Source organism: Abrus precatorius, unplaced genomic scaffold (genome assembly GCF_003935025.1).
Source record: "Abrus precatorius isolate BTA unplaced genomic scaffold, Abrus_2018 Scaffold7, whole genome shotgun sequence".
Classification (NCBI taxonomy): Eukaryota; Viridiplantae; Streptophyta; class Magnoliopsida; order Fabales; family Fabaceae; genus Abrus; species Abrus precatorius.
In genome coordinates, this window is record NW_020874417.1 from 5,299,496 (window position 1) to 5,327,292 (window position 27,797).

The window sequence follows — 27,797 nt, forward strand, 5'->3', positions numbered from 1 at the left end:
CTTCCACTACCTTACCCCATCCTCTTACCCTCCAAAATCCAAACCTTTGTTTCTCACAATGAACCCAAACGATGATAACTCTCCCAAACTCTCATCACCCTTCAATGATTCCGCTCCCACGGAGCTTGAAGGGTCGTCAATGGCGCCGCAGCCACTGGAGATTTTGCAAATGAGCCCTGTTCCGCCGTTTCTGACCAAGACTTTCGACTTGGTGGATGACCCGTTTCTCGATCCGATTATCTCGTGGGGCTCCAATGGTGGGAGCTTCGTGGTGTGGGACCCTCTTGAGTTTTCGAGACTCGTTTTGCCTCGCCATTTCAAGCACAACAATTTCTCCAGCTTCGTTCGCCAGCTTAATACTTATGTGGGTATTGCTTTGCTTTGCTTTCACGCTGCCCTTCATGGCTCCTTTCATCTTTATGTAACTTTATTTGTGTATTTTTTGGGTCTGTACATATGTAAGGGTTTTTTTTTTTTTTGGTTGGATGTTTTTGTAATTTAGTTTGGTGGAGAGCGGGTTTGTTAATGTCTGTATTTTGATTGAACAATTTGATGTATCTAATGGGAGTGTTTGAAAATTTGAGGCATTTTGCTGGTGTATACTTAGTTGAATCATCATATTGTAATTGCTAATTTGATATCTTTAGGTGTATTGTTTGTGTCCTGTTTTTTTTTTTTTTTTTTTTTTTTTTTTTTTGTTAGGCCTATTACTAATGTAGTTGAGTAATAAGAATATGGTTCAGGTGTTTGTTGATTGCTTGTAGTTAGGGTTGAGACATGAGAGACTACTACTACTGGAACTGGCAACAGGAGGAATATTCCCCCCTCCAATAGAAGGGATTTCATCTTCCCCAGGTAGTACTCAGGGTTCTGAGTGGTGTTTGTGTCATCTTGACTTTTACTTGTGTCTGTGAAAAAGTTTGTTTTGGATTCATTGATTGCATTCTCCCATAGAACTAATTGGGGTACCTAAACCATATCTTGTTTTGCTTTGCTAATATTTCTTCCCCTTTTCCTCCTCGTTGTCCTTGCCTTGGGGCCTTGTTTTTATGCTCCATTCATTCTCAGGTAACTTGGTCTTTGTCTCCAGGGATTCCGCAAGATTGACGCCGACAAGTGGGAGTTTTTTAATGAAGCTTTTCAGAGAGGGAAGAAGCACTTACTGAAGAACATCCAACGGCGCAGGTCAACTCAATCCCAGCAGGTTGGAAGCTACATTGGATTTTCTACTGATGCTGGGAAGTCTGGAGTTGAGGTTGAGATAGAAAAGCTTAGGAAGGAGAGAAGTATGTTAATGCAAGAGGTGGTTGATTTGCAGCAACAACAGCGAAAAACGGTTCACCATGCAGGAGAAGTGAATCAAAGGCTCCAATCTGCAGAACAAAGGCAGAAACAAATGGTTTCTTTCTTGGCTAAGTTGTTCCAAAACCCAGCCTTTTTAGCGCGCCTTAAGCATAAGAAGGATCCGAGAGAAATAGATTCTCCAAGAGTGATAAGAAAGTTTGTCAAGCAGCAACAACATGAAACAGGAACAGCTGAAACTTCCAATGATGGGCAGATAGTGAGGTACCAACCTGATTGGAGAAATATAGCCATGTCTTCTGAAACTCAAGAACCAAGTCCAGTTTCCATTGAGCAGTCCCCTAACTACCTTTCACAGGGTTTGGCAGGAGAAATGAGTGTAGGGGCAGAAGATTTTACTGCTGAGATTGAGAACATTGTATCAGATGATTTTGCTGCAGTGCACGGGATCATGTCGTCTCCAGAAATCATTGGAGAAGTATCATCTAGCCTTGGACCTGAAGACACCCTTTTCAGAGGGAAAAGTGTTGTGAGCCCAAATCTTGAAATTCCTTCAGAATATTTTGCTTCCTTCCCTGAGGTTTTGACTAAGGAAAAAGGCTTTCTTGAGTTTTCTGCCCTTGGAACTGAAGGCATTGTCAATCAAGAAGATATATGGAACCCTGGCTTCAATGTTAGTGGTGCTGCTTCATGCTCTGGGAATGAGATGTGGTGCAATCCTATCAATTATGAAGCTCCAGAATTTGGAGTCACAAGTGATATGTGTGAGTCAGACATGTGGGATATTGGCTCAGGAAGTTGGGGTATTGATGCATGGCCAGCTGATGAACCTTCTCTTGGTGAAACAGATGGTCAAGCTGGTCAACCAAAAGATGATAGGCCTAAGAATGTTGATCCATAGGGGCTTCATCTGCTCCTCCACTTGTTGCCCTTGGGTACTTGCTATGTTTGTGGTTCCTAGGGGTTATATTATGCATAATTTAATTTATAAACAGTATTCATTCACCTGCTTTCATTGTTTGTTCACTTCACTTCCCAATTTTTTTATTCTTTTGGATTAATTCAATGATTGTCCATATTTTTCTTTGTAAATTGTAATCGTGTAATTATTGGCAACTTCCATTCATGTAAATTATATTTTTCCTTTCGCCTGATGAATGATTTAAGTAAACATTCACAGGTCTGTACCAAACAAGGTAAGTATCATTAAACAACTGTTTTGAACTTGTTTTTCTCTGAAATGCCCTCTGTTGCAAATAATCCTCAATTGCTGATGTAAGTGGTAAGCTGTGCTGTTTAAATTAATTGGCTAATCTCTCTTTTTTTTCCCTTCTCTACGCGTATGTTTTATGTAAGAGGTTGTTTGTTTATGCTTCCTCTGTTTATCATTATACTCTTATTTGTTTTATTGTACTAATATTCTACACACGATTATAAGGAGTCTGTTTAGCTGAGTTTTTTATAATATTGATGTTGATAGAAATGATTTGAAGTAATTTATGTTAAAAAACGATAATGAAATTATAAAAGCATTTGGAAGACTTTTTTTTAAAAAAAATATGATAGAGTCATTTTTTATTAGTAGATGTATGCCTGTTAGAAATTTTATAGTACTTGTTTGGATATCATTTTGACCAATATAATATGAATTGCGAGACAAAAATTAATGGCACACATTATTTGTGGCATGGATTGCGCGACAAATCTAATGGCAATAAGAATTTTTGCGGCGACTGATTTAGTTTCACCACCCTAACAAACAAATTCATATAATAAAAGTTTAAATATATTTGGATTTTTAGTAAATATTTAATTTTAGTCCCCTTAAACCTTTTTATTTTTTATTTCAACAATTTTTTTATTTTTTTTTTCAGTTTCTATTAAGAAGCTATGCATCAATTTGTTGTTAGATTACATCAACGATAGGGACTAAAATAGAAAATTAATAAAAATATAAACAAAAATACTTTAGGATAAAAACAAAAAAATTACTAAAATGGAAGGATTAAAAATACACTTAAGACTAATCAATTTTACTTATTGGAAAAATTAAAAATGTATGATTCTCTCAATCATGCACACTAACATTCGAAAATTACCCAAATAGAACTTTTAATGTTAAAATCAATATGTTTCGTTAGAAACTTGATTTCTTGGCAAAAAAAAAAAAATCAGGATAAATTGAAAGCTCAGATACGTTCTTACCAAGAATTTAAGGAGCAAAAGGTAAAGGCGCAAAATTCATATAAAATCACCGATGAGTATTAGTTTATGGGGTACATAATGGATTTTTCTCAAGAAAAGTCTCAAGTTGGTCAAGTCACCTATAGAAGATACTAGAAATGTAATAATCTAGTTCAAGATCTGGGACACGAGAACTTGTTGAATGAAATCTTCCGTTGGTATCCGTCTGGAGATTCTGTTTCTAACTTTAGGCTTTTGGTTCGTTCCCTCTTCCCAATATTTCTTGACATTTGTTGATAGAAGGCGCTTTCTTTTGTAATTTCCGTCTCTGTAATCATCACTGCTATATGTTGTTGATGGCAAGTCTCTTTGCCTTGTAACGTGTCAAATCTTCGGTAGAGGGTAAGTAGTTAGGTATTAGTTGTGCCGCGTTTAGAATACATGTCCTCAATACATTTCACGTTTTCATATATTACAAGTGATGCTCGTCCGGGTTCAACTCCCAAATCCTAATTTTTTTAGCGGTGTTAAAGAAACATGCCTTAATCATGAGAACTGAGCAAAAGTTAAAAGAGCAATCAACTAATTTAGCATAAGTATTGATATATTCTCACCATAATTTTAAATGCACACACATCGAAGTATTTTTTGATAATTTATTAATTCCTTAACTACACATTCTTTTCATGACGTCCTCTTCGTCATAGAGACTCCATAGCAAGAAGGTTCAGCTTTGGGGAAGAAACAGAAGGTGGAGAAGCCAATGGTTGAATCAATAAATGATATGTTGGAGACGCAATAAGTTAGGGCAAGGAAGGATGAACTGATAAAGGATAGAAATAATTACATGCATTTTGTTGAAAAAAAGTAAATATATCATAGATACTGATTCATGGCCACGCGGGCGGGCAGTACACCCACATGAGACTTGTTTTCATTTTCATTGGTATTCATGCCATGCCATATGCTACAGCCTACAAACAGCTCTTTGTTACTCTTTTGGAGGCATCAGCATGGAATCAACCACAACACATTACCATACCCGCCTATTCTCCCCCTTTGGAATCTTTTACTCCTAGGTCTTCTGTCACGTCAGAAATTTGAACTAAAATTTTAAATTTCTTGTGATCAAGACCTGGGCAAACAAGCAGTATTATGAGATCATAACTTTTTTTCTTTTCAAAATAAGACTACATCTTGTAATTTTTACGAGCTTTGGGGGAATCATATTCAGATATCCATGTGAAAGCCTTGGGTGATTAATCATCCATATGAGGCTTAAAAGTTGACAAAGTAAATATCTAGCATCTCTATGTTCAAAACACGGACCCAAAACGAGGAGGGGGGAAGGGGCAAAATCAACATGACTGTCTATAAATACTATTGCAAAACTCCAGTTATAATACTATTATCCATTTTATTATCCAAGGATACAAATTGGAAAAACAAAAGCCGCACAAACCCAATTTAACCAAGGAAGTTCATGATCACCAAATGAAGCACCAGATTGCAGAGAACAAAATCTGCAAAAGCACGCTCGGGTGCAAGATCCTGCAGCAGGATGGAAAGTCAAAAGTGAGAAACCAATATACAGATAACTTGTAAATTCATTTCCTTCTTGCTTTGTTTTGTCAGGGTATAAATGCAGTGATCTAAGTTTGAAACTAAATCTTGCTAGATTGTTGAAATAACATGAGAATAAAACAAAAAATGCAAAACTAAATATATTATCGGCTGCAACTCACATGGGTTAATTGCAGGTTTCAATTTCATAAATCAAATCAAAGATAAAAAAAGAGATGAGAAAAGAATTTTACCTTGAATTCCTTATTCTCTTTATTCACTTGGATCCGGAGACAAACTGGTCCAAAATGAAGGAGGATAACAATGATAAGAAAGACAAGAACAAGATTTATGCTTAACTACCTATCAGGTTTAGATGTCTCATACCATGCATATAAATCTAGAAGGCTTAGAAGTCTCATAGTGTACTGATATATATTCATATGAGTATATAAATATGCATAACTAGTTTGCCTGCAAAATGTAATTGACCTTTGCATACTTACCAGCCAGAACTGCAGTTCCTACACAAGAAAGCACTCCCGACAGGAAAGAGTTAAAAGGAAATGATCCCACCAAAGCCATGTAAACTACCTGTTCATTAAAAAGTATCAGCAAAAGCAAGAAACTTTAACACACGTGTCTCAGCAACCAAGAACCTTAAGAAAAAAATTCGCTCGTACATTTTTATTTTAACTTTGAACAAGGAGATCATTAAACTAGAAACTGAAAGAATATTCAATAAACAATATTACAAATTTCTGGAGGCACTTCCTTGATTCTAACTCTGTTTCTATCACTAAACAGCTGTGCTAGAATAGCTAAGGCAAGAACTGGCTTATATCAATCTGTTTTAGTGGGGGGTTTTAGTCCATCCTCTAAGCTGCACACACGAGACCAAAACAAAGGCAATCCTCATCTAAAAGGTTACAAAATATGAAAATTTTGTGACAACAACACATTTGAGATCTTGTATTCCTATAGGCAATCAAATTCTGCTTCTATATTCAGTAAACACAGGTCAAAGGTAACCAAATTCCCAACCTCATTCTACCATTAAGCAGATCAAGAAATAACCAAATAGAAATCACAAAAACAGTTCCAATAAAACAATACTTCCCAAAAATCAATAGAGAGTATAGGGTTTTAGAGACATCAGATTTTCTGAGTTCTGAATTCAAGGGTTTTCCCTTGAAAACACTAGTTGTTTCCAAATATCAAGATAACATGCCCAATAACAGCATAAAGCTCAAATCCAGACCATTGCACTTGTACAATCGATAAACAATCCATTGAAACAAACAAAGGGTTGGTAACTAACTGAAAATTGACATTAGAATATGCAATTTAGAGGTAAAAAGAGAAATGCAGCGAAAATACCTGAATGAGAGCGGTGAAGACAGCGTAAACGACGTAGATATCAATGATCTGAAAGAAGAGTAAAAGTGGGGTTAAGAAAAAGAGAAGAAATTTGGAGAAAAAGAGAAGGAATGAAAGAGAGAAGGGACCTTGAGATTTGTTGGGGTTGCAGAATATGCAGACCAAAGTGCACGGAAGAGGTCATGGGCATCCTTGCTGCTAGATCGACCCATTCTCTGTCAGATCTTAATTTCCCAATTTACAAACCCTCTTTTCCTCTATTCCGTTCTACACCCTTTTCAGCTTCAACTCGTCTTCTATTTTGCTTTTGTCAAGATCTTTAACTGGTCTTCAAGTCTTCAACACATCAGCAACAATTTTTTTTGGTAGGATCTAAAGTATATAAAAGCCCAAAAGGCAAGAGGCCCAGAGGCTATATAAACTTGGAGAGGCAAATAGATGCCCAAAACTCTTTTCTTAACCTTAGTTATTGTTTTTGGACAAAAAAAACACTAATTACTTTATTGAATTTTTTAAAAAGTAACTTTAATTCTTCTTGTATAACTATATCTAAAACAAAGTTCTATTCCAACGTTGATCTCAATTGATTTCATCTAATTGCCAAACATTTTGGTGGTAAAATTGAAACATCAATTATCAATTTCTTTCGTGAACGTTAATGTATCATACGTACTTGTTAAAAAAAAATGGAGATAAGTTGATATCAATAATGAACTTGAATGATGTCTTTGTACTCATAACTAATTTTTATTATGATAAGGATGAACTTGAAGTGTTTGGTAAATATTAGGGACAAATTTAGTGATTCACTCCTATTTGTGTTTATTCAGTTGAAATTAAGGCAATGTGAATTTGGCATTTTGGATTAGGTAGATAAGTTGAACTCTATTTTTCACTTATGTTAGTTTTTTTAGTGATTTTGTGTCTCGTGTTTCAGCCTTCTAACATTGTGAAAGAAGTTTAAAAAAGAGATTTTTCTCTGCACAATTTAGAACCACAAAAAAGGAGAAATTTTTTTTGGTCTAAGATTATATGGTCTCAATCACTTATGTGGGTGACACGTATGCATTTTTTTCATAAATTATAAAATTAACATATGATACAATATGAGTGACCGATATCATATTGTCTCAGAATATCTAATAATTTTCCCACACTAGTATAAGGCAGCAGGAAATCATAAGTTGACTTTGGAGTGTTATACCTGCAGACACAGCAAGACATGGGTTTTGCCTTTTTTGTTCTTTTTTGTATTTTTTTTTTTTTAACGATGAGATTCGGAGTATTTTGGCTTTGGTTTTGCCCATATATGCTGTGAATAAAGTTGATGGCAGTGTTGAATGTTAAAGTAATAATCCTTAACCATGTTTTGATCTCTTCTTTCTTGCTTTTGTTCCCATAGCTCATGTCACATCGGTTCATATTGGGAAAAATAAAAGGACCATGTTCTATAAATGATTCTGTTAGTTTTTTTATGACAAAAAAAACTACAATCCTGGTACTCCTAATTTGATCCCGTTAAAGATGTCAAAGGCAATATTAGATTTTTGTTTTGACTTGCTCAAATGTTTTGGAATCTCTTAGAAAATTAAACATATCAAAACCCAAAAATGTTGCCAAAAGTGAAGATCTAACAAGCATGCTTTCATGAATTGTAACGAGAGAAATTGAAAGTGCAATTCTTCATTTTGATACGGGCAATTTCTTTTCCATCAATCGGTTATATAATTTGTACTTGCACACTTTTTATATATGCTTGTTCAGTTGATTTAATATTTTTTTTTATTACTTTACAAAACAAAACTCTATTTTTTTTAATTATCTGGCTATAAATTCTATAAAAATATTTAGATGTTTATAAATATTTATAATTCTTGCAATAGAAATATTAAATTTTTTAATTAACTCCATATTTACGTTACTTATTAATGCTACTTCTTTTACTGTATTATTTTTTTTTTATTCTCTTCTTTCTCGTTTTACATTAATTATTAATAAAAGAGATTTTTTTTATTTCTCTTCCTCTTGTTTTTCCTATTTTTCTTTTAAGTCTTCTTTTTTTATATTTGTTACATGTTTAATATGTTTATCTTACAATATTGTATTGCTATTTTATATTGCAAATTATATTATATTGCTATTTTACATATTTTACACTTGCCGCAAAATATATTATTTATATTAATTGTATAATAAATTGTTTAATAATTTTTTTAAATTGTTAGATCTCAGTAAATATTTGAAATTAATTCAAGAACTATTGAGAGTACAAAAGAAACAAAAAAGAAAAAAATAGTGCTAGATGCAAGAGAGTGTTAAAGACACAGTAAAAAGTATATTTTTGAGGTAATTATACCATGAGACTGATAAAAATTGTTATAAAAAATTACTTATTTTCCATGTAAGCGTGGAAAAATCTATTGTAATTAGGGATAAAAATAAGTCAGGCCGTTTAAGAAGAGCCTACAATCTAGCCTATTTAATTAATAGGCTAGACTTGAGCTTAAGAAAAAACCTATTAGACCTGTCATGATGGCCTATTTAAAATTTATAATAATATATTAAATACTTTCATATAAAAATTATAATATAATAATAATTAAATCAATTAAATTTTAAAATAATTAAATCTTAAATTAAAAACTCTAATCCTTTAAATTATATTTTAATTTGTTGTATTTGCTAAATTTTAAGTCTAAAATTTATTTAATTATATTATGTTTGTTGATTTAATGTGTAAGACTTTATGCTACTAGATTTGTTTAATGATTTATAAATTAATATTCATTTTATTTTATTTTTTTGTATGTGTAGTGATTTACTTATTTAAATTAAATATGTGATTTGAAAGTGATAAATAAAAATATGTAATTTTATTATACGTGTTCAAGGTATTAAATTTTTTTTTAATAGTTCATTTAGATATAAGCCTTATAATTTTTAAAAGACATATCTATTTAGATAATTTAATAACCTGTTTATAAGGAAGCTTAATGATTTATTAAATATTTCAATACCAAGTAGGCCTTTAAATAGGCTAATAGGCCAAATCAGACTTTTAAAAAAGTCAAGTTAGGCTTCATAAAAAGCTTATAACAAGTAATAAGTTAGCTTCAAACTTTAAAATTATTAAATAAGTTAAGTCTATTTATGCAAAGTCTAGTCTATTTTCATCTCTAATTGCATTGTTTCTACTTATTTTAGCTCATAACCTCAAAACGAAAGTTATAAAGAACACTTATATTCAATTTCTATTTTTAATTTTGAGAATTAAATTATATTTGTAACTATTCGTATACTTTCATTTAATTTATGAAAAAGATAGTTTATAACATAATATTAAATTTTAATGATAAATTAAACATAAAAAATAAATTTATCGTGTTATGATTTTTGAAAAAAAATATTAAGTTATCATCTTTAACAATTTATTTAATAATCATTTTATATTTTTAATTAACATTATTTTTGAAAAAGTTATTTTAAAAAAAATTAATTAAAAATTGAATTACTTTTTAAAAATTTAGATCTTACCTACACTATAGAATTTGATTTCAACTTAGAATTTTAATTATATATTTTAATTCTTTGAGTATACCAAACGTAGAATTGTGATTCTGAAAAATTTATAATTCCGATAGAATTGGAATTGAAATTACGAATATCAATTCTTATTTCATGCACCAAATGAGCCTTAAAGGATATTTTAATATTTTTTATATATAATTTTTTATCTTAATTTCAATTTTTTTTATCTTCTTATAGATTATCGGAATAATTTGTTGGTTGTACAAACCAACTACTTTGCCATGACTTTTAAGACATATTGGTCAGGAATACTTTTAACAATCAATTGATAGTCATCTACGAACATATATGACACAAATTAAGCTCTCAAGTATTTGGCTTTGTATAATCTAAACATCCTACTTCAGGTAATGTTTATATGCATTTCATTATCTTGAAACTGGTATTACTGAGTTGCATCTTTGACAGTGCACTTCAATCACAACGTCTTCAGATAATAAAATCTGCTTTTGTATGGGCTAATAGCTTCTGCATTAACGTGATATTAAAACATTTATATGCGATTCCAAACTTGGTACTCATATATACGGAAAGGAGAGTGGATGATTTTTAGTACAAACATACAAGAAACCTGAATGGAGATTTAAAAAGTGATATTGATTCAAACGTTCATTACTTCACTACAGCCCCCTTTCTTTTCCAACCTATTTTCTTACACCTTGAATATAATCCAAAACATATATGGTTTCCCCAGAGGAATCAGAATATAAGTAGAACGTTAAGTGGGAAACTGTTCCACTATGCAAAACTGCGGGAGAATGGGTTAAGGTCCAGTGTATCTGGGTCCGTATGAAAACATCCAAATTTTAAAATAACATAAGTTAAATTGGAGATAGGCGCTGCAAACAATAAAATGCTATAATATAACACTACCTAATTAGAAACGGGAGAAATCCATCTAAATTTTGAACATAAAGTAATTTACTAACAGAAATTACGACTCATGGTTCATGGAACTAGTTGATACAGGTCATTTTGATATGGCAAAATTTGAAGAAGAAAAATTATACTAAAAATAAAATGATGACAAAACCCCCCACACGGGAAAATCAAGAATATTCATGTCAACCTAAATAACATGCAGTTTAGTATAATTTGATCTACAAGGATCACTTCATAATCAAAAGCCGGGGATAGGCATGTGTAAATTTATAATATATTAAGAATCTTCCTTCTTCCGTTTTGACGCATGTTCATCGCTCTCATTTTTCCGCTTGGCTTCTCGGCGCTCCCTCTTCACTCCTTTTGCTTTATTAGGTAAAGCCATTTCTCCGATCTAAACAATCAAATTGTTATAACTGGTTAAATATCCTTCAGAGGACTGAAAAAGGAAAGTAACATATGCACAGGCCATGTAGTTTTAGTGAAAGAAGCTAACTCAAACAGTTGATGCATGAAAATAGTCAGTCTTACCTTCTGATCTGGAATATAAATACTTCCAATCTTTCCCTGTAATTCATCCTTTTTAACATTTTTCTCCTGTGAGCAACAGAACATGTACACAATTTAGACATACATCTTCATTTTACGTTAACAGATAAAACAGAGAGATCTAGGGTTGCCAACCTTTTTCTTTGGCTTCTCCCTCGTAGTTTTCATGGCTTCCTTCCTCAAACTTTCATTAGGAGAACGATGCCGACGAAAAACCAGATCCATTGAAGGGCCAACTTCTACTAATTCCATCCTTGGCACAACAGTGCCTGACTTTTTCAGCCGCAATGCACAGTGTGTAAATAACACCCGATTTGGAGAGATAGCAGAACACACGTATGCACGGTCCACTCCAGCAAGATTTAAATTCTCCACAACCTGCACAGTTCAAGCGCATCAATTCTGTTGATGTAAATATATAATCCCAACCAACAACAAAAATCACACTGCAAGACTACAAGAAGCACTAGCTACACACCTCACCACGAAGAAGATCAAGTAAAACTTCCTTCAAATGCTTTAGCTCTTCCACGGCCTCAAACCCTTCTCCAATGAAAACAATAAAAGGCTTCGACCCTTCCTTAGGAGCTAACTTCTTATCATAACTAAAAGATTCCATGGGTTTAAAATTCTCAACCCCAACCTCTACTAAATCATATATATGATGATCATAAGTCCTCCCTATAACAAGGTTATCAGGTCGCTTCTTCGAGTGAGATCCATACTGCAAAAAAATACAAAACCCTTAAAGACATTGCTTGGAATGAAACATATTAAGACTCTCAAATATCAATTGTAATCACAGTAAAACACTTTCTCTATAATTAAAAAAAAATGCCTTGTATTACTTACCATCAATAATAACTGCTATCATCAATAAAACACCTAATGTGATTAGAGAACAATAATAAACGGTACCATATCCATGTTTCGTTTTTCAGTAATCTAGCACAACGAAGAGTAGATGAGTAATTACCACAAAGATGCTGCAATCCGTTTTGAGAGAGAAGAACTCGAGAGATGTTTCGCCGCCAGTTTCGAAGGGCTTAACATTTTCATTCTTGCGGCTGAACTTGATGGCGCTGTCCTTCTTCAGGTGATAAATCTGAGTGAGCACTGCGTTCAATACGCCACTGGTCTTCGTGCCGTGCAGAATCAACGTCTTCTTCCCCGATTCGACCTGCGAAAACGAAACCAGCGGTGAGAAAAATTTCCCAAAAAATTGAACTGTTAATTTTCTGGGGAAACAAAGGGATGGATACTAACGAGTCGGGGGGCACGCTTCTCGAGCTCCCGTTTGCCCTTGCGGGTCTTAGCGGTTTTAATTTCCAACATCGCAACGAAACGAAAACACAAACTGCGTATACTGCAGCAGTGTAGTGTGTGTGTTTTTCTCTACCTTCGAGTTTTCGAGTTTTAGGGTTTTGACTAATCCGTGGAGGAGGGAAAGAGGGGTTTTGTTCTGTTCCCTTTATTATTGAGTAAATTGCCACCTTTATGTTCCACTCTTTTCGATTTCTTTTAAAGAAATATAATTTGGTTTTTTATTATGTATTTATAAATATATTTTTTATATTTATAAATACAATGCATTATTTAAAATATATTTATAATATAATTTGTTTTAACTTTTTAACAATTGTTAAAGAATATATATTAAAAATTTTAATTTTAATGTACATAAACGTTTTTTTACAACGAATACTATTTTTAATTAATTATTACTAAATTTAGTTATTTTTTGTCAGTACGATAATTCATGATTAAATTAATAATGTAAATAATATGTTGTCAATATATTTTAGTTAAATTATTTAAAAAATAAATATGATTTTATATTTTAAAATTTTTGAAAAAACAGTTATTATTTTATTTTAATTTTTTTAATACAATAAGTAATTGCTTTTGTAAATTAAATCAAATAGACACATTTTTACTAATTAATAATTTAGATATATTAGTTTTCTAACTTGGGTAATGCACTTATATTTTATTTTAAATATAATATATAATATATAATTAAAAAACCTGTTTTAAAATAATAATTATATTATATAATGTAAAAAATTTAATTAAATATCAATAATCAATATATAAGAATTATTACAAATTTAAAAGATAAAATTTACAGAATTAAGTTTTAAATTTTAAAATAATAGAATAAAAAATAATTATAAATTTAGGAATAAATATTTATAAAAATATAAAATTTGTATAAGATAATAAAAAATTAAATAAATTAAATTTTTAAAATTTTATAACAAAATTAATAAAAATATGAAAAAATTATTGTAATATAAAAATTATAATTTACACTTTATTCACAATAAATTATTAATAATTAATTATATTACAGTATCAAATAATATATCAACTAACTATAAATTAAAATATATAATTATATTGCATATAAAATGTAATATAATTTTAATTTTTTATATTTAACCATTCAACGTTAACATTTTTTTAATTCAACATACTTTTTTCTTTTTTTATTATAATAAATTTAATTTTTATATATACCTATCAATATCTATATATAAAATCTATTGCATTTTAATAGTAAAATCTTTGTTCAATAAATATTATATATACTTTAATAATATTATAATCATTTTTATAACATGATTAAATACACAATTTTTAAATAATTAATTGTAAACTATTTTAAAATTGTGATAAAATTAAATTTATCACAATTTTTTTATTAATAATAACTTTTAAATTTATTAGATACTAACACTAGAAGATGGGAGGTAAGTGGCTTGAAGGTATAAACGAGGTAAAATCATATATTCTTTTTCTTTTTTTACGACTTTCTTACTCGTGAATGAGACAGATCAACAATTAACAATATTAATATATCATCCATATCGAATGAACATAAAAAAGAATTAGAGAAGACTTTTATTGTAGAAGAGATGTCGAGTACGATAAGAGTCTAGATTTCGACAAATTCAATTTCATATTTGTAAAATCATTTTGGGACTTAGTAAGAGATGAAATAATGCAGATACTTGTGGAATTTAATATGAATGTAGCTTATTCTCTTATTTTGTAATTCTCATTCTGAAGACAAAAAATCCCCAGAAGGTAAGTGAGTATAAACCTATTTCCTAATTGGGGTATTTTTATAAAATTATTTCAAATAACATACTCAAGGCTGTTTTCAGCAATAGCTATAAAGAGGCGTGAGTGATAAATAATGAACAATTTAAGATTGGTCAATAGGTGTGAAAATTTCCTTAAAAAAGACATTATTTTTATGAGAGAAAAATTTACAATAGCAATTGTGAGAGACTATAGAGGATAATAAGTCGAGAGAAAATGTGAACGATATGCTGATGTAGAAGTGTGATAGTAATAAGAAATATAATATGCAATTTACTTATTACTACATTTATCATTTCGTTACTGTAAACAGCGGTTTAGAGCTGCAAAAGGTAGTATAGTATTCGTTTGATGATTGCTACTTAATGCAATTATAGTGCGAAAAAATTTAACTAAATGTAGATTGACAATTCCTTATTATGTATATGAATTAAATTGATAATCCTTTAACATGTATTGTTAATTCCCTCTAGAGTTATAACGGGTTGAAATATTATTTATACTCTGAATTTATCCTTAATAAAATATTGATGTTTAACAAAAAAATAATAATTTTATATTTCTTATAAAATTATAAGATCATACTTTTATTTTAATTATTAAATATAAATTTATTAATTTTAAGTATTTTATTTTATAATATATAATAATTTCATTTAACATATTTTATATATTAAAGTTAATTTTTTTAAATTAAAGTAAATTCATCCAATGCGCGGATATTATAATTAGTGTTCATGTATAGTTATTTTCCTTAGCCGTTATTAATTTAATCAGGCATGTTCTTGTTGTTATTATAAGTTTTGGGTGTTCCAGAAAATAAAAGTAAAAGCAAGACATGAAAATAATTCTGACTTGCAGTATACTTATCTTTGAAAGAATAATTAAGTAGATTTTTTTTCAATATGTTTATTAATTAAAATTTAAGTTCTATGTTAATAATTTATAATAAAATTAAATATAATTATTTTATTAAATTTATAATTTTAATTAGTAAATAATATTGACAACGCCTAAAGAATAAATTTTATTATTTTAAAAAATGTGAAAATTTATTGACACTTTTTGTTTTTATTTTATCAAGAGTCGCAATGATGTATTTTCTTAATTAACAGTTACGTCTCCATCTTGCTTAAGTGTGTATTTGATATCTTACAAAATTATCCTAAAATTACATTTCAAAATTTAAATTTCACAACAAGCTTATAAAAAAAATTCACAACAATAATAAAACTTCATTTACAAAATACTAAAAATAGGAACGATCAAATTGTCTTTGCATAAGTTAAGGAAAGTTAATTTTTGCCTTTAAACTTTTTGTCCAGTCGTTTGGTTTGATTCAACTGGACTTATTTTGCGCAAATATGATATTTTTGAAAATTTTAAAAAATCATTAATAATAATTTTTTTTATACTTTAAAGGTTTGTTATTATTTTTATATATTTTTTTTATAAAAAACACCATATTTTAATATATATAATTTTAAATTTTCATATAAAAAAATAAACCCCAACTCACTTCCCATCTAAATTTTGTTGTCGTAGGTACTTGGATAACAACCTTTTTGTTATTTCAAGGATTGGGATGGCCTTTTTCGACTTTGGCAGCATATTTTTTTTTTTTATCTCCAATTATATAAAGAGTATTAGCACCATATATTTTTTTAATAATTTTAATTATTATCTAAATTTTTTTAAAAATTTATAAAAATATAAGTGATGTTTGTTAAATTAGAAATGAAGTTTATATAATACATTTCAGTCAATATAAAAAATATATTTAGTAGAATGTATAAATATATATATATAGAGCGAGAGAGAGAGTAGTGTTTATCCCATTACGTTAAACTAGGTGACTGTATGATCAGGTGTAACATCAACTCGTTGATCATGAGCGACAGAATGAGTGCTAAAATTTTCCCATGGTCCAATAATTAAACATCGTGGAAGATGGGTTGGATGAGTTCTAAGAGACAAATTTCTTTGTCAGTTTATTTTTGGTGAGCGATAAGTAGTTGTCTTAATTATGTATCACTCACGACAAAAGAAAATAATCAACTATTGTGTTCTACTTAAACCCCTATCTTTGTATATTAACATATAATGTTACATTTTGCGGACCAAACCGTGTTATATGAAGGTGATAAGATTCAGAATTGCACAATATTTCATGTAAACAACGCATGAATGGTCTTATCGTGCGTGTTTGAAATGCTTATAAACTCACGCTAAACTCTGTTTTAATGAGATACTGTACTTGAAATAAATTCACGGTTAACGGGTTAAGGAGGTTTCACATTTGCCTAAACAAGCTATTACCTAGTTGAACATTCATTCACTGTGTTCTTAAGCACAAAATTGGAAGTAGCACAGTCCCATGGCCATGACGGTGCTAACTTCGAAAATACTTTTATTTAGTGGGAAATTTGAGAACTGAATATTTAATATATAATTACATTTATTAAGTCTCGAATTTACATTATAAGTTAAATTATAATAATTTTTATCAATTAATTTATGTATTTGATGATAATTTTTTATTTGATTTTTTTAGTTCTATTTTTTAAAATATTTTATAATATATTTTTATTAAATAGGGGTTTTGTGGTTTTATCTTTCTAAATATTACAAAGCTTTTCATTTAATTCTTTTAGGTACTATAATTTTTATTTAATTCGTATATGTATTAATAAAAAAACTCTATTTGAAGAAACTAAATGAAAAAATAAATAGAAATGGTCATCTTGTAGCAAAAACATTTTACAAAGGACCCAATTAAAAAATTAAAAAAATCATATATTTTTAAGGGATAAAAAGATTGATTAAGGCTAAATTAATAATATCATTTGTAAATATACCTGATCATAGTTTACATATATCTCGAAACCTTATGTGATGGTGATATCAACACCTTTCCCTAGCTGATGACAGGCACAAAACTCGAATTCGGAAAAACAGAACACGATCACAACCTCTTATTTATATATATATATAAACTCTTATATCTAATTTAAATTTTTTATTTAATTTATATTTAACGATTAATAAAATAATAAATTATAACACGTTAAATATAAATTAAATAAAAAATTAAAATTTAATATAAGAATTTTTAGATTTATCTTACTTGTCTCTCTCTATATATATCCACGCTTAGTACTCTGCCTTTGAAAAGTTGAATTAATTCAAGGCTTATGGTGTTGGGTGTAGATGTAATCCAAGTGGGCCTCCGCCATCATCCTCCTGCTAGAGCATTCTTCATCCTTTTCACAGCACTCCTCTGATCCCATCAACTATATGACATAGCATCCACTTAGGTGGGAGAATGAGAGGGAGAGAAGAAAAAAACAACATATAAACTGAAGAAACCAATCAGGGAAACAATTTTATTTTAGTTTTAAGGAGCGTTTAGAAAAATCAAACCAAAATTTATAAAAATAACTTATAGCTTTCCTAAGTTTTTTTAAACTTATTTTAAAACAATTTACAGTCAAATTTACAAGATAAACATTCATGTAGGAAAGGTTTATTAAATAAACGTTTAACTTGTGTTTTGATACACCCTTAAATGTGAGAAAATAACATGCAAATAGAGATGGGGTAAACACTATTATGTGTAATCTTACTTCTTCCATGTCAACTTTTAGCTCAGCGGATGACTGAACCATGGAGTTATCATTGACCTTCACTTCCTTCTCACCTATATCAAGTTGTTCCAAGCTCAGAGGTGAACAAAGACAAATATTAAAAAGAATCATAATATATAAAAATCATAATACCATGTCACGTAGTTATACCTTGTCTTGTTGGACCTTTCGGTAATTCAAGGAAACGTGAAGAAGATAAGAAAAAGGAAAGAAGGAGAATAGATAAAAGCAAAACAAATTGTTGCTTCATTGGTTCATTAAGGGAACGAGAGATCGCAAGAGAGGAACCAAAGCAAAAAAAAAAAACACTTAGCAAACATGCATCTAAGGAGGTGGAAGAATGGAATAAATAAATGAAAGAGCCAATAGAGCTTTGCATAAAGCTGCTCCAAGGGGGGGTTTGAGTCACGTGGAGACCCAAATAGTCCACAACTTGGAAGCACCTTCATTGGCCCTACCCATTTACAATCTTTGTCTTTAACTTAAGCCCAACAATGGCACCAACATTGGTGATGTACGTAGCCTCTTCATTCTTCATGTGATAAGAGCATCGCATCATTTCCATGTACCGAACTCCAATTTATCTGAGTATGAAGACACAAAAGAAAAAGGGTTGTCGTTTTCATAGTGGTCCAAAACGGAGCAAAAAACAAAATGAATTAAAGTGAACATGGTCAACAATGAAAGATGAGTTACTCATACGGTTCTACACCCTCTTTCTTCATCCGATCTTTAAAATAGAAAAATGAAAAATCTAGCTAGTGTGAAAACAATGAGATCACACATACTTATATATATTACGCTTCTAGTGAACGTCAAATTTTACTATGATTCCATCTATGGTCTGCCGACATCTGTTTTCCTATTGTTTTTCATTTTTCATATTTTTGGCAGTGTAAGAAATATATTTTGTTAATACATATAAATATTTATATATTTTTTGTTATGATTTATAATAAATTTTAACTGATAATAAAGACTTTATTAGATGGTGTATTGTTAATATTATTTTGACTTTTAACTTTCATTTAACTTTAATTTTTATTTAATTTTAATCTCCATAAATTTAAATTAACGTAATGTAATTTAAGCAATTTAATCTCCACTGTATACAAATTAACACACACATAAACATTTCAAACAAATCAGAGAGCATTAATAATTTTTTAAAATATATCTATGGTATCAATAGTGCTATAGCAATATGAAGAAAGCAAACCTTTATGCACTGAATCCTTTTCATGATCAACATACATGACATTTCGATTTTCTGTGTCCCAAACAAGTCTTTAGCAGGAATCAGACAGCATCTACCCAATGATATGAAATTTGTGACCAAACTACAAGTAGTACGAAAAATATAAAATAAGTTAAACAAAACTTAGTAGATGGATGGCATGCTGGACCGCTGATTAAGTGTTCAATTAGGGAGTGTTTCCCTTTAGTAAAGTTGTATTCTTATTCCCACGTAAAAGTAGTGTAAGCTTTATACTTTAGTCCTATCTATCGATAAGGCTGTAAAATCATGTGAAACCTGCGATGAGATGCATCATGAGCAATGTACATTAATTTCCCAAAAAAAATTGTATATCATCAATTTTTAATTTTACAAGTTTTTATAAATATGTGAGTTTATGTAGAAATCAAGCTTTTAAGCCCTATAAAAGATGTAAGAGAAAAATATTATGTTCACAATAATTCTGATTAGCTAAATATTACTGGCATTTAATAAAAAAGCAAAGAAATATAAATTTCTCTGCTTCAAATGTTAAATACCATTCTTAAGTAAAAAAAATAACATCTGATCATTAACTATTTAGTTTTTTTTTTAATGAATATTTACAAATAATATAAACAACCAAAGAGGGGATGGGGGTCCTTGTTGGCTCTAATCATTCAGATATGAACTCAATAGCTAAGGTACCAATTATTTTCGTTCGAATCTCAGATTAAAAAAATATATATGTAAAGTTGAGTACAGCCCATTATAATAAAGCATAACATGCATGTAAGGTACGGTTAATAGGAGTTCTGATTTTTATTTTTTTTCTTTTCATTTTTCACTTTCATCCCCGTTACTGTTAAGTAACTTAACATTTTCTTAAGACTTAAATGGAGTGGAAAGCAAAAGTGAATTGAATAAAACATTGCTCTTTTTATTTCATGCTTTTATTAAAGAACTACACAATCTTACAATATTTTTATTTTTTTAAAATTTGATAAGAAAGGGTAAAAACAATGAAATGATATTTTAAAATAGCAAAAAAGTAATCTTCGATGTGAATAGATAAGAATCTTCTATATTTGTATGTTTATGATACGTATGGTTCTTCTATGTTCATCAATTGTAGAAATGATCAATTGATTGTAATTAATCATGGCATTTAATCGTAATTAGTACTGAACAAAAAATCTAGTCATGAAGGTCTAATCTATGATAAAGTGAAATTAATTTTAAAAAATTAAATTATTATTAAATGATTTTTTAGTTCAATATGTCTGATTGGATTGATTTTGTAAATCCAAATTTTAAAAATTGAATGTGAGAACCAAAACTAATAAAGGGAAAAGGTTAAAAAGAAAAAGCAGAAAAATGAAAAGCAAGTAAAATTTCTCAATAAATAATAATACGTACATAGCATGATAGCTTGAACCAAGTTTAAATTTAAAACTTGATTTTAAAAAAAAGAAATAGATTAATTTTGAAATCCAATCAATATAACAAGTTTACAAATGAATATTGATAGATTTTATAGCGACTTTATTAATGTGCACTTTTATATAATTGATGATTATTTTATTTATATTATTCTAATTATTTCATTTCTCCGAGTTTCACTTTATTCTAATTTTTTAATTAATTATTTATATAGACATAATTCGAAAAAAAATATAAAGTTACAAAATGACTGAACTTTCAAAAATAGAAAAGCTATCAAGAATGTATTTAGATACAAAATTTAATCAAGCACTTATTTAATATTTTTTAAGTAGTTAATTGTATGATAAGTATAATAAAAATATATATATCAAGACAAGTTTAAATAACTTCTTTTAATGAATTATATCAAGAAACATATTAAAGTAAATTAAAGAGAACTTAAAGAAGTCATGAACTATTTTTACAGTTTGTTTATAATGAAATTAAACTGATTGTATTTTGTCATTTATTTATTAGCAACAAGATTAATATATTATTGATCAAGTTTTTTTTTTCCATAGAACTCAAATTTAATAAATTAATAAATAAAAGAATACACACATAAAATACTTATATAGAATGGCAATCAAGCATAATAAAAATATCAAAGGTTTAATCCTTTCATAAACTTCATACATAATTGTGTTTCTTACCAAATTATCTTTTGACTACAGTACTTATATTGATCTATGGTCATAATTAGTTTGAGTTTTGCTTTCAAATTATTGAAAATGAATAGAAAAGTAATTGTACCCTAACTACAACTAATATCTTAAAAGTAAAATTTTAATAGACTTTTAGTACAATTTAGTTGTTGATTTTACTTTTTTAAATCAACACAATAATACACTCGAACTTGTGTATTCAAAATCAAACATAAATGACTCTCACAATGAGTGTTAAATAAAAAAAAAAGAATAAAAAATTAGAATATTACATAAAAAAGATAATTACTTTATGTATATATAACATCACTAAGAAAGAAAAACTAAACCCTTTAATAATTATAAATTAAGATATAAAATAATATTAACAGGTAGTTAGATCACATATCTCTTCACAGAAAAAAAATATAATACCAAATTATCTTTAATACTTTTAATTAAAATAATAATAAATTTATATATAATATTTTAAGAATTAAACAAATTTAATATTCTATCCATATATATACTTGATTGTCACTGGACCGATGGAAACATACTCATTTTTTTTTCAGTACTAGAACTGGTGTTAATTACCTTGCCAAATACTCGAGGTGAAAGGATCAAGTGCCTGATCGAATGAGATAATAAATTTGAATTCAATATATATTTTCTCTCAAAGCTGCCATGCTAAAATCAGAGAGATTGGCAATACAACTGACACTCTTTTTTTTTATTTAAAGTTTACATATGAATCGGAAATTGTCTCATGAGGATATGCTGTATTCCATTCTTTTAAATTAATTGTATTTTTCTTCACTTTAATTTAGATTATAATTAAATTTCGATCTATCAATTTTTCCTTGAGTTATTTTTTAAATTAAACAAATTTATTTAGTACTATTGTGAATTTTATTTCAACCCTCAAATTTTTATTAATTTTTTGCTTTTTTAAAAATCATTTTATATCCCAAATTCATCGTAAAGACATATAGATATTTAAACAAAAACGGATATTTTCAATGTCATAGATAGAAGAAAATCAATGTAGATAGCAAATTTATTTAATTTTTAAATAAAAATAATTGACTTTAAAAAACTGTAAAGGACTAAATATTAGACCTTTTACTCTGGTCAATGTTTTTCTTCTAATCATGGGCCATTTTATTTAACCCATTATGATTGGGCTTCATGTATATTCGTAAATTTGGGCTAAACACCCCTTCTTTTGCAGCAGATTTTTTGTTTTTTTGAATTTTGAGTAAATTTGTTACTGATGTTTTATTATCAATTTTTTATGCATTACAAGATAACATTATATAATTTTGTTACTGAAATATCGAATGAAATAAGACACACACGTTTTGCTGCTTTTTCTTTTTTATTTAACTAAAACGGCATTTCTGATCTTAAAAAGGGGGCAGAGAAGGAACATAAGGATTGAAGGTAATCTACGACGGAAGTTGTTGTTAAGAGAACATGTTTGGGAGTTTTAACGACAACTTGGAAAATGAAGATGATAATAGAATGCTGTGTCCCTGCAAGTGCAACACGTGTCTATCCATGTAACAACAACATGTTCGCTACTTGTTCAGCAATAACAAGAAGACCTTTATCCCTGTCTCTCGTCTCAACTAGTTTCTCCGCATTCATCTTCTCACTTCCTCCTCCTTCTTCCTCTTCTTTTCTCTCTCCTTCTTCAAAATTCCCCGTATCAGAATTCTTTGTTATCCCCAATTCCGGTGGAGTTAAGGCTTTGGATCTCCTTGATGGCTCCGGTGAAGTTCCCGCAGATGGGGACCAGGTATTTCTCTCCTTTAAATAATAACAATCCCCAATCTTCCATGGATTTCTTTTTTTTTTTGTTTTGTTAATAGAGTTCGAGATTTAGTAGCCTTGTACGATTATATTTAGAGTTTAATTTTAACGTAGAGTTGAAAAGATATTTATATTATTAACCGGGTGAGTATCATAAATAAGATATGATTTTTACAGTCATAATTATTAAAATTAACCAATTTTAATGACATGATAATTCGTGATTCAATGGCAATATAAAAACTTATGCCCTATTAAGACATTATAAAGTCTTCTATTGATAGAAGGAAAATGCTAACAAGTGCTAGACAATGATTAAAGAATTAAAAATAGAAATATTTTACTGAAAAAAAAAATCACTTTCATTATTTTGTATACATTTGAATATATTTTTCAATAGAAATTTATTATTTATCCATTCCTTAACCAATGCTTTTTAGACACCGGTTAGCGAAACCTTGTATAGAATGAGTTTAACATATTTTTTCTAACATACTTTTAATTATTAGCTGAAATTTACTAAAAATTATAAAACTACAAGTGTGAATCATTAAATTAGGAATAAAATTCACATTATTATTGTGATTTTTAATCAATTTTAATTAATAATAAAAATATAATTGAAAGAGTGTGGTAGATCATCAATCAGTAGTGGTTCTCTTATAGAATAATTTAACGTGTAGCTGCTAAAGTTTTTCATTTTATTTTATTCATTATGGCTTGGTTATCATTATAAATATAGGTTCTTATTTTTTAAGGTTGCAATACACTACTATGGTAGACTGGCAGCAAAACAGGGATGGCGCTTTGACTCAACTTATGACCACAAAGATGACAATGGTGATCCTAATCCATTTGTCTTTGTCCTTGGGTCTGGCAAGGTAAGCCTCGATACAACAATTCTTGCTTGAGTGAAGTGCCAATCAAAAGTTTAGAATAGTACAAAATGTTAAAATATTTTCAGTACAAATGTTAGCATGGAATTATTATCATTTTAATGAATTAAACTTTTGATTGGTTGTACGCACTTGTGAGAATTGTTCAGTCGTAACATTTGTACCTTCCATTACCTCTAGCTCACCGCAATCTATATCTCTCACTGTTTAGTCCTATATGGACAGATTTAAATGTGATATGATCTGATTGTATAAATTATGGACTGAAGTTTTATCTGTCATTCTAATTTTGCTCTTATAAAAAACAATGTTTCTACAACCTAAATTTTGTAATCAAACTTTTATGTTTTATAAAACTGCCATTTATGTTTTTTCGTAGATGGATTGTCAGAATGTCAAACTTCATATGATATTTTTATGAAATTATTTCCTAGGCTTTCATTGTATGTCATTTTAAGAAAGATAATCATATGGGAATAATGTTATGTTCAGGTTATTGCTGGAATTGACGTGGCAGTGAGATCAATGAAAGTAGGTGGTATTCGTAGAGTCATCATACCTCCATCACTTGGGTATCAAAACACATCACAAGAGCCCATCCCACCTAATGTAAGAAACCTTTTTTCTGCTTCAGAGTCGTGGTAAAGCTTTGATTAATTTTCCACTTCATTGTTGTTGTTCTAAAAAAGTTCTTATGTATCTACTATCTAGAAAGAAAGTTGTGCTTAACTTGTGGTAAAGCTTTGATTAATATTCCACTTCATTGTTGTTTTTCTAAGGTTCTTATGTATCTACTATCTAGAAAGAATGCTCTTTCTTTGTAAACTGTAAAACCAAGCCAGCTTCAGCATGGATTATAATTATTGATATACGCACACTTTTTTCAACATTACAAATTAGATGGAAATTTAAAAATAACATATATCCAGTGGTTGTATGTTTGTGCTTGTTTACAATATTTTCACAGAAGAAACAACAGAATAAAGGGACACTGGACTGATATTAGAAGGATCAAGCTTATCTAACAAAAAGATTATAGAATGTAAAAAATGTCATGTTATATCTTGTGATTATGTTTCCTTACATTGAGAAGTTATAAATGTTAAATGAAGGGGTAGTTGGTACTTAGTAATTAGTACTAGTTATATACAAAGTAAACAAATGTTAGCCCATTTAACTGTTTTTCATTTTGGATGAAGTTGTGATCCATTTTTCTTTCTCCCTTTTTGTGTGATGAGAAATTTGCAAATGGATAGGATATTATTACATTATCTATCTCTTTTGTTCTTATAGTACTAATTTTTGTCATGTTCCTTCAACCTTTCTCCTCAAAAACAAAAACCAGTTCTTTGACAGGCAGAGGCTGTTCACTACAATTTTTAATCCAACCCGCCTTGCAAATGGAGAAGGCTCCACTTTAGGGACACTTATATTTGATATTGAACTGGTTAGCCTCTGGCATCTGTGAAGTCAGCAAATATGATCAAACATCCAGAAGACAAAAATAGTTTTTTTTTTCCTAGAGAATATTACAATAGTCTAAATGAGCCAGCATTTACCTGTTTGTAAATAACAGGGTATTACTCATGAATCCCCATGCATGAACTTGATTATGCAATGCTAAGATCAGTTTTTATCTCTGCCAATGATAAGAATAATCCTGATTTCCATGTTGCTTGATTTTTGCATTATCATATTAGTTTTGATCTGTTATAGTTTATGTGGTTATATCATGAGGTTTGCTTAGTAATTTGCTTTGATTTTTTGCTCAAAATAAACAATGCCCCTTTCAATCATGGGTAATTTACGGATCTAGTTTTGAAGAGATGAACCGCATAGTCTCTCAAACTCCCTATTTTGAATTATTGTTTGGGTAATACTTCGTAAGGGAGAAAATGGAAAAGTGGAAAATTGATTGGTGAAAATGAGATGTTATTTAGACTTATATGACGACCACCCTTGTCAAATTCACATCAATAACCTTTTCACTTTTACTCGTACCATTCACATGGCAATGCGTGATCATAGCTGTTTCGAGAGATGCTTTTTCTGTTATACGAGTGGCATGGGGTTTTTGAAGAAGGGTGGAAGGAAATCCTTGGCATGATAAATTGAACTTGATTTGTTAAAGTTGCATTTGACTGTTAATTCTTTTTGTTGAATGATTGCTTACTTTCCTATATGTGAATTTTGTAATGATTAAACATGTTAGTCTAGATTTGCTAGTTGCTACAGTCTAGAGGAATATATTTTTTCAAAATATTTATTTAAATGTATATATAAGGATCGATATTATAGCACCTAAATAAACTTAATCATTATATATATGTAAAAAAAACCTACTGTCATTTCTAACGGTATCTTGGCATCTTATGCAAATAAAATATCAACAAATTATCAAATTCTTTAATATTACATAGAATTGGCTATGCTAGAGAATATTATTTAATTATTTTTTTATTTAATAATAAGTTTTATTAAAATAAATTAAAAATAACTTATTTTAGTAAATTATATATGTATGTATGTATAAAAGTTTATTTTAACAACTTATACAAATTATAAAATAATATTTTTTATAATTTGTTTATAGATTTTTTAAACAAGTCCTCAATGAATATTTATAAACATAACATATTTATAAAAATTTGTGAAATATTAAGATTGCTTGGTCTCAACCTACGAGTTAACTAAAAAATATTATTTCTATATTAAAATAAAATAACCTATGCATTTAAAAAAGAATACGCGGCCTTGATAAAGATAATGTTAATAATGTCTTATAAAATACAGGAGTTAGACCTAAAAATAAAACAATCATAACAACATTTTAAAAATATCAAATTAAAAAATCAAATTCGCCCAAAATGTTATTAGAAAATGAAAATTTTGCAAGGAAGTAAAAATATAATTAAAAAATATTTAATTTATTTTAGATGACTTTTGCTCGTAAAAATTAACCAATCTAAATTGCAGATTCAGTTTACAAGTTCGTATCATGGCATGGAACAGAGCGTCAGATGGTGATGAATGACGATTACGACTTCATATTATTTTAATTTATTTGTAATTTGTCTAATAATTAACGAATGCTTCTTTCATGTTACAGTGACAAAAGCATATATATATATAGTATAATGTTGATATTAATATATTAAAAATGAAGAACGAAGGTCATACTTTATATACTTGTTCTAGACAGAACAAATAGTTGTTATCTCCCCTTGAATGTGTATTTGGTTGTCATGTCATCATTATTGACCATTGATGCATGCATTGATGATTATTATTAATAAGTTGATTAGGCGTGTCTTAATCCGTCATCAGTATTGAATATATTAAATATATTTTAAGTCAATGATTGACATTATAAGTTGAAGCAAAAAATTCCAGAAACATTGAAAGTGTGTAATGACGTTCCAGTCCTCATGCATATGCCTTGTGTGAGAGCAATATCATTAAGGAGATATTTGGTTAACATAATTATTTTCAATTTTTTGAGAATTTTATTTTAAAATTGTTTAAAGTATTT

The 27,797-nt window shown here is 29.1% G+C and overlaps 5 protein-coding genes across 6 annotated transcripts; 2 read left to right on the forward strand and 3 right to left on the reverse strand.

Moving 5' to 3' along the window:
- Window positions 1-27: 27 nt before the first annotated feature.
- LOC113872690 (heat stress transcription factor A-3-like) lies at window positions 28-2,421 on the forward strand. Its single transcript, XM_027510439.1, has 2 exons — window positions 28-364; window positions 1,091-2,421. Exons 1-2 carry the CDS (start codon window positions 59-61, stop codon window positions 2,201-2,203), a joined length of 1,419 nt encoding a protein of 472 aa, XP_027366240.1. The 5' UTR covers window positions 28-58; the 3' UTR covers window positions 2,204-2,421.
- Window positions 2,422-3,175: 754 nt separating this feature from the next.
- On the reverse strand, window positions 3,176-6,759 carry LOC113872392 (dolichyl-diphosphooligosaccharide--protein glycosyltransferase subunit DAD1). The gene is made up of 5 exons (XM_027509914.1): window positions 6,558-6,759; window positions 6,430-6,477; window positions 5,556-5,643; window positions 5,304-5,347; window positions 3,176-5,037 (listed from the first exon to the last, which is right to left on the reverse strand). Exons 1-5 carry the CDS (start codon window positions 6,639-6,641, stop codon window positions 4,954-4,956), a joined length of 348 nt encoding a protein of 115 aa, XP_027365715.1. The 5' UTR covers window positions 6,642-6,759; the 3' UTR covers window positions 3,176-4,953.
- A 4,139-nt stretch (window positions 6,760-10,898) lies between these two features.
- Window positions 10,899-12,912, reverse strand: LOC113873142 (ribosome production factor 2 homolog). Its single transcript, XM_027511139.1, has 6 exons — window positions 12,715-12,912; window positions 12,425-12,628; window positions 11,927-12,172; window positions 11,584-11,826; window positions 11,431-11,496; window positions 10,899-11,293 (listed from the first exon to the last, which is right to left on the reverse strand). The coding sequence occupies exons 1-6, from the start codon at window positions 12,781-12,783 to the stop codon at window positions 11,177-11,179; spliced, it is 945 nt and encodes a 314-aa protein (XP_027366940.1). The 5' UTR covers window positions 12,784-12,912; the 3' UTR covers window positions 10,899-11,176.
- Window positions 12,913-17,713: 4,801 nt separating this feature from the next.
- Window positions 17,714-18,456, reverse strand: LOC113873694 (putative phytosulfokines 6). Its single transcript, XM_027511945.1, has 3 exons — window positions 18,357-18,456; window positions 18,186-18,259; window positions 17,714-17,852 (listed from the first exon to the last, which is right to left on the reverse strand). The coding sequence occupies exons 1-3, from the start codon at window positions 18,454-18,456 to the stop codon at window positions 17,745-17,747; spliced, it is 282 nt and encodes a 93-aa protein (XP_027367746.1). The 3' UTR covers window positions 17,714-17,744.
- A 4,479-nt stretch (window positions 18,457-22,935) lies between these two features.
- Window positions 22,936-25,939, forward strand: LOC113873051 (peptidyl-prolyl cis-trans isomerase FKBP17-1, chloroplastic). Of its 2 annotated transcripts, none has more exons than XM_027511015.1 (4): window positions 22,936-23,355; window positions 24,128-24,250; window positions 24,758-24,874; window positions 25,611-25,939. In XM_027511015.1, exons 1-4 carry the CDS (start codon window positions 23,062-23,064, stop codon window positions 25,731-25,733), a joined length of 657 nt encoding a protein of 218 aa, XP_027366816.1. In that variant the 5' UTR covers window positions 22,936-23,061; the 3' UTR covers window positions 25,734-25,939. The 2 variants fall into 2 exon arrangements, with proteins under 2 accessions (XP_027366816.1, XP_027366817.1); XM_027511016.1 differs by having other exon boundaries at window positions 22,965-23,355; window positions 25,622-25,906.
- Window positions 25,940-27,797: the final 1,858 nt, after the last annotated feature.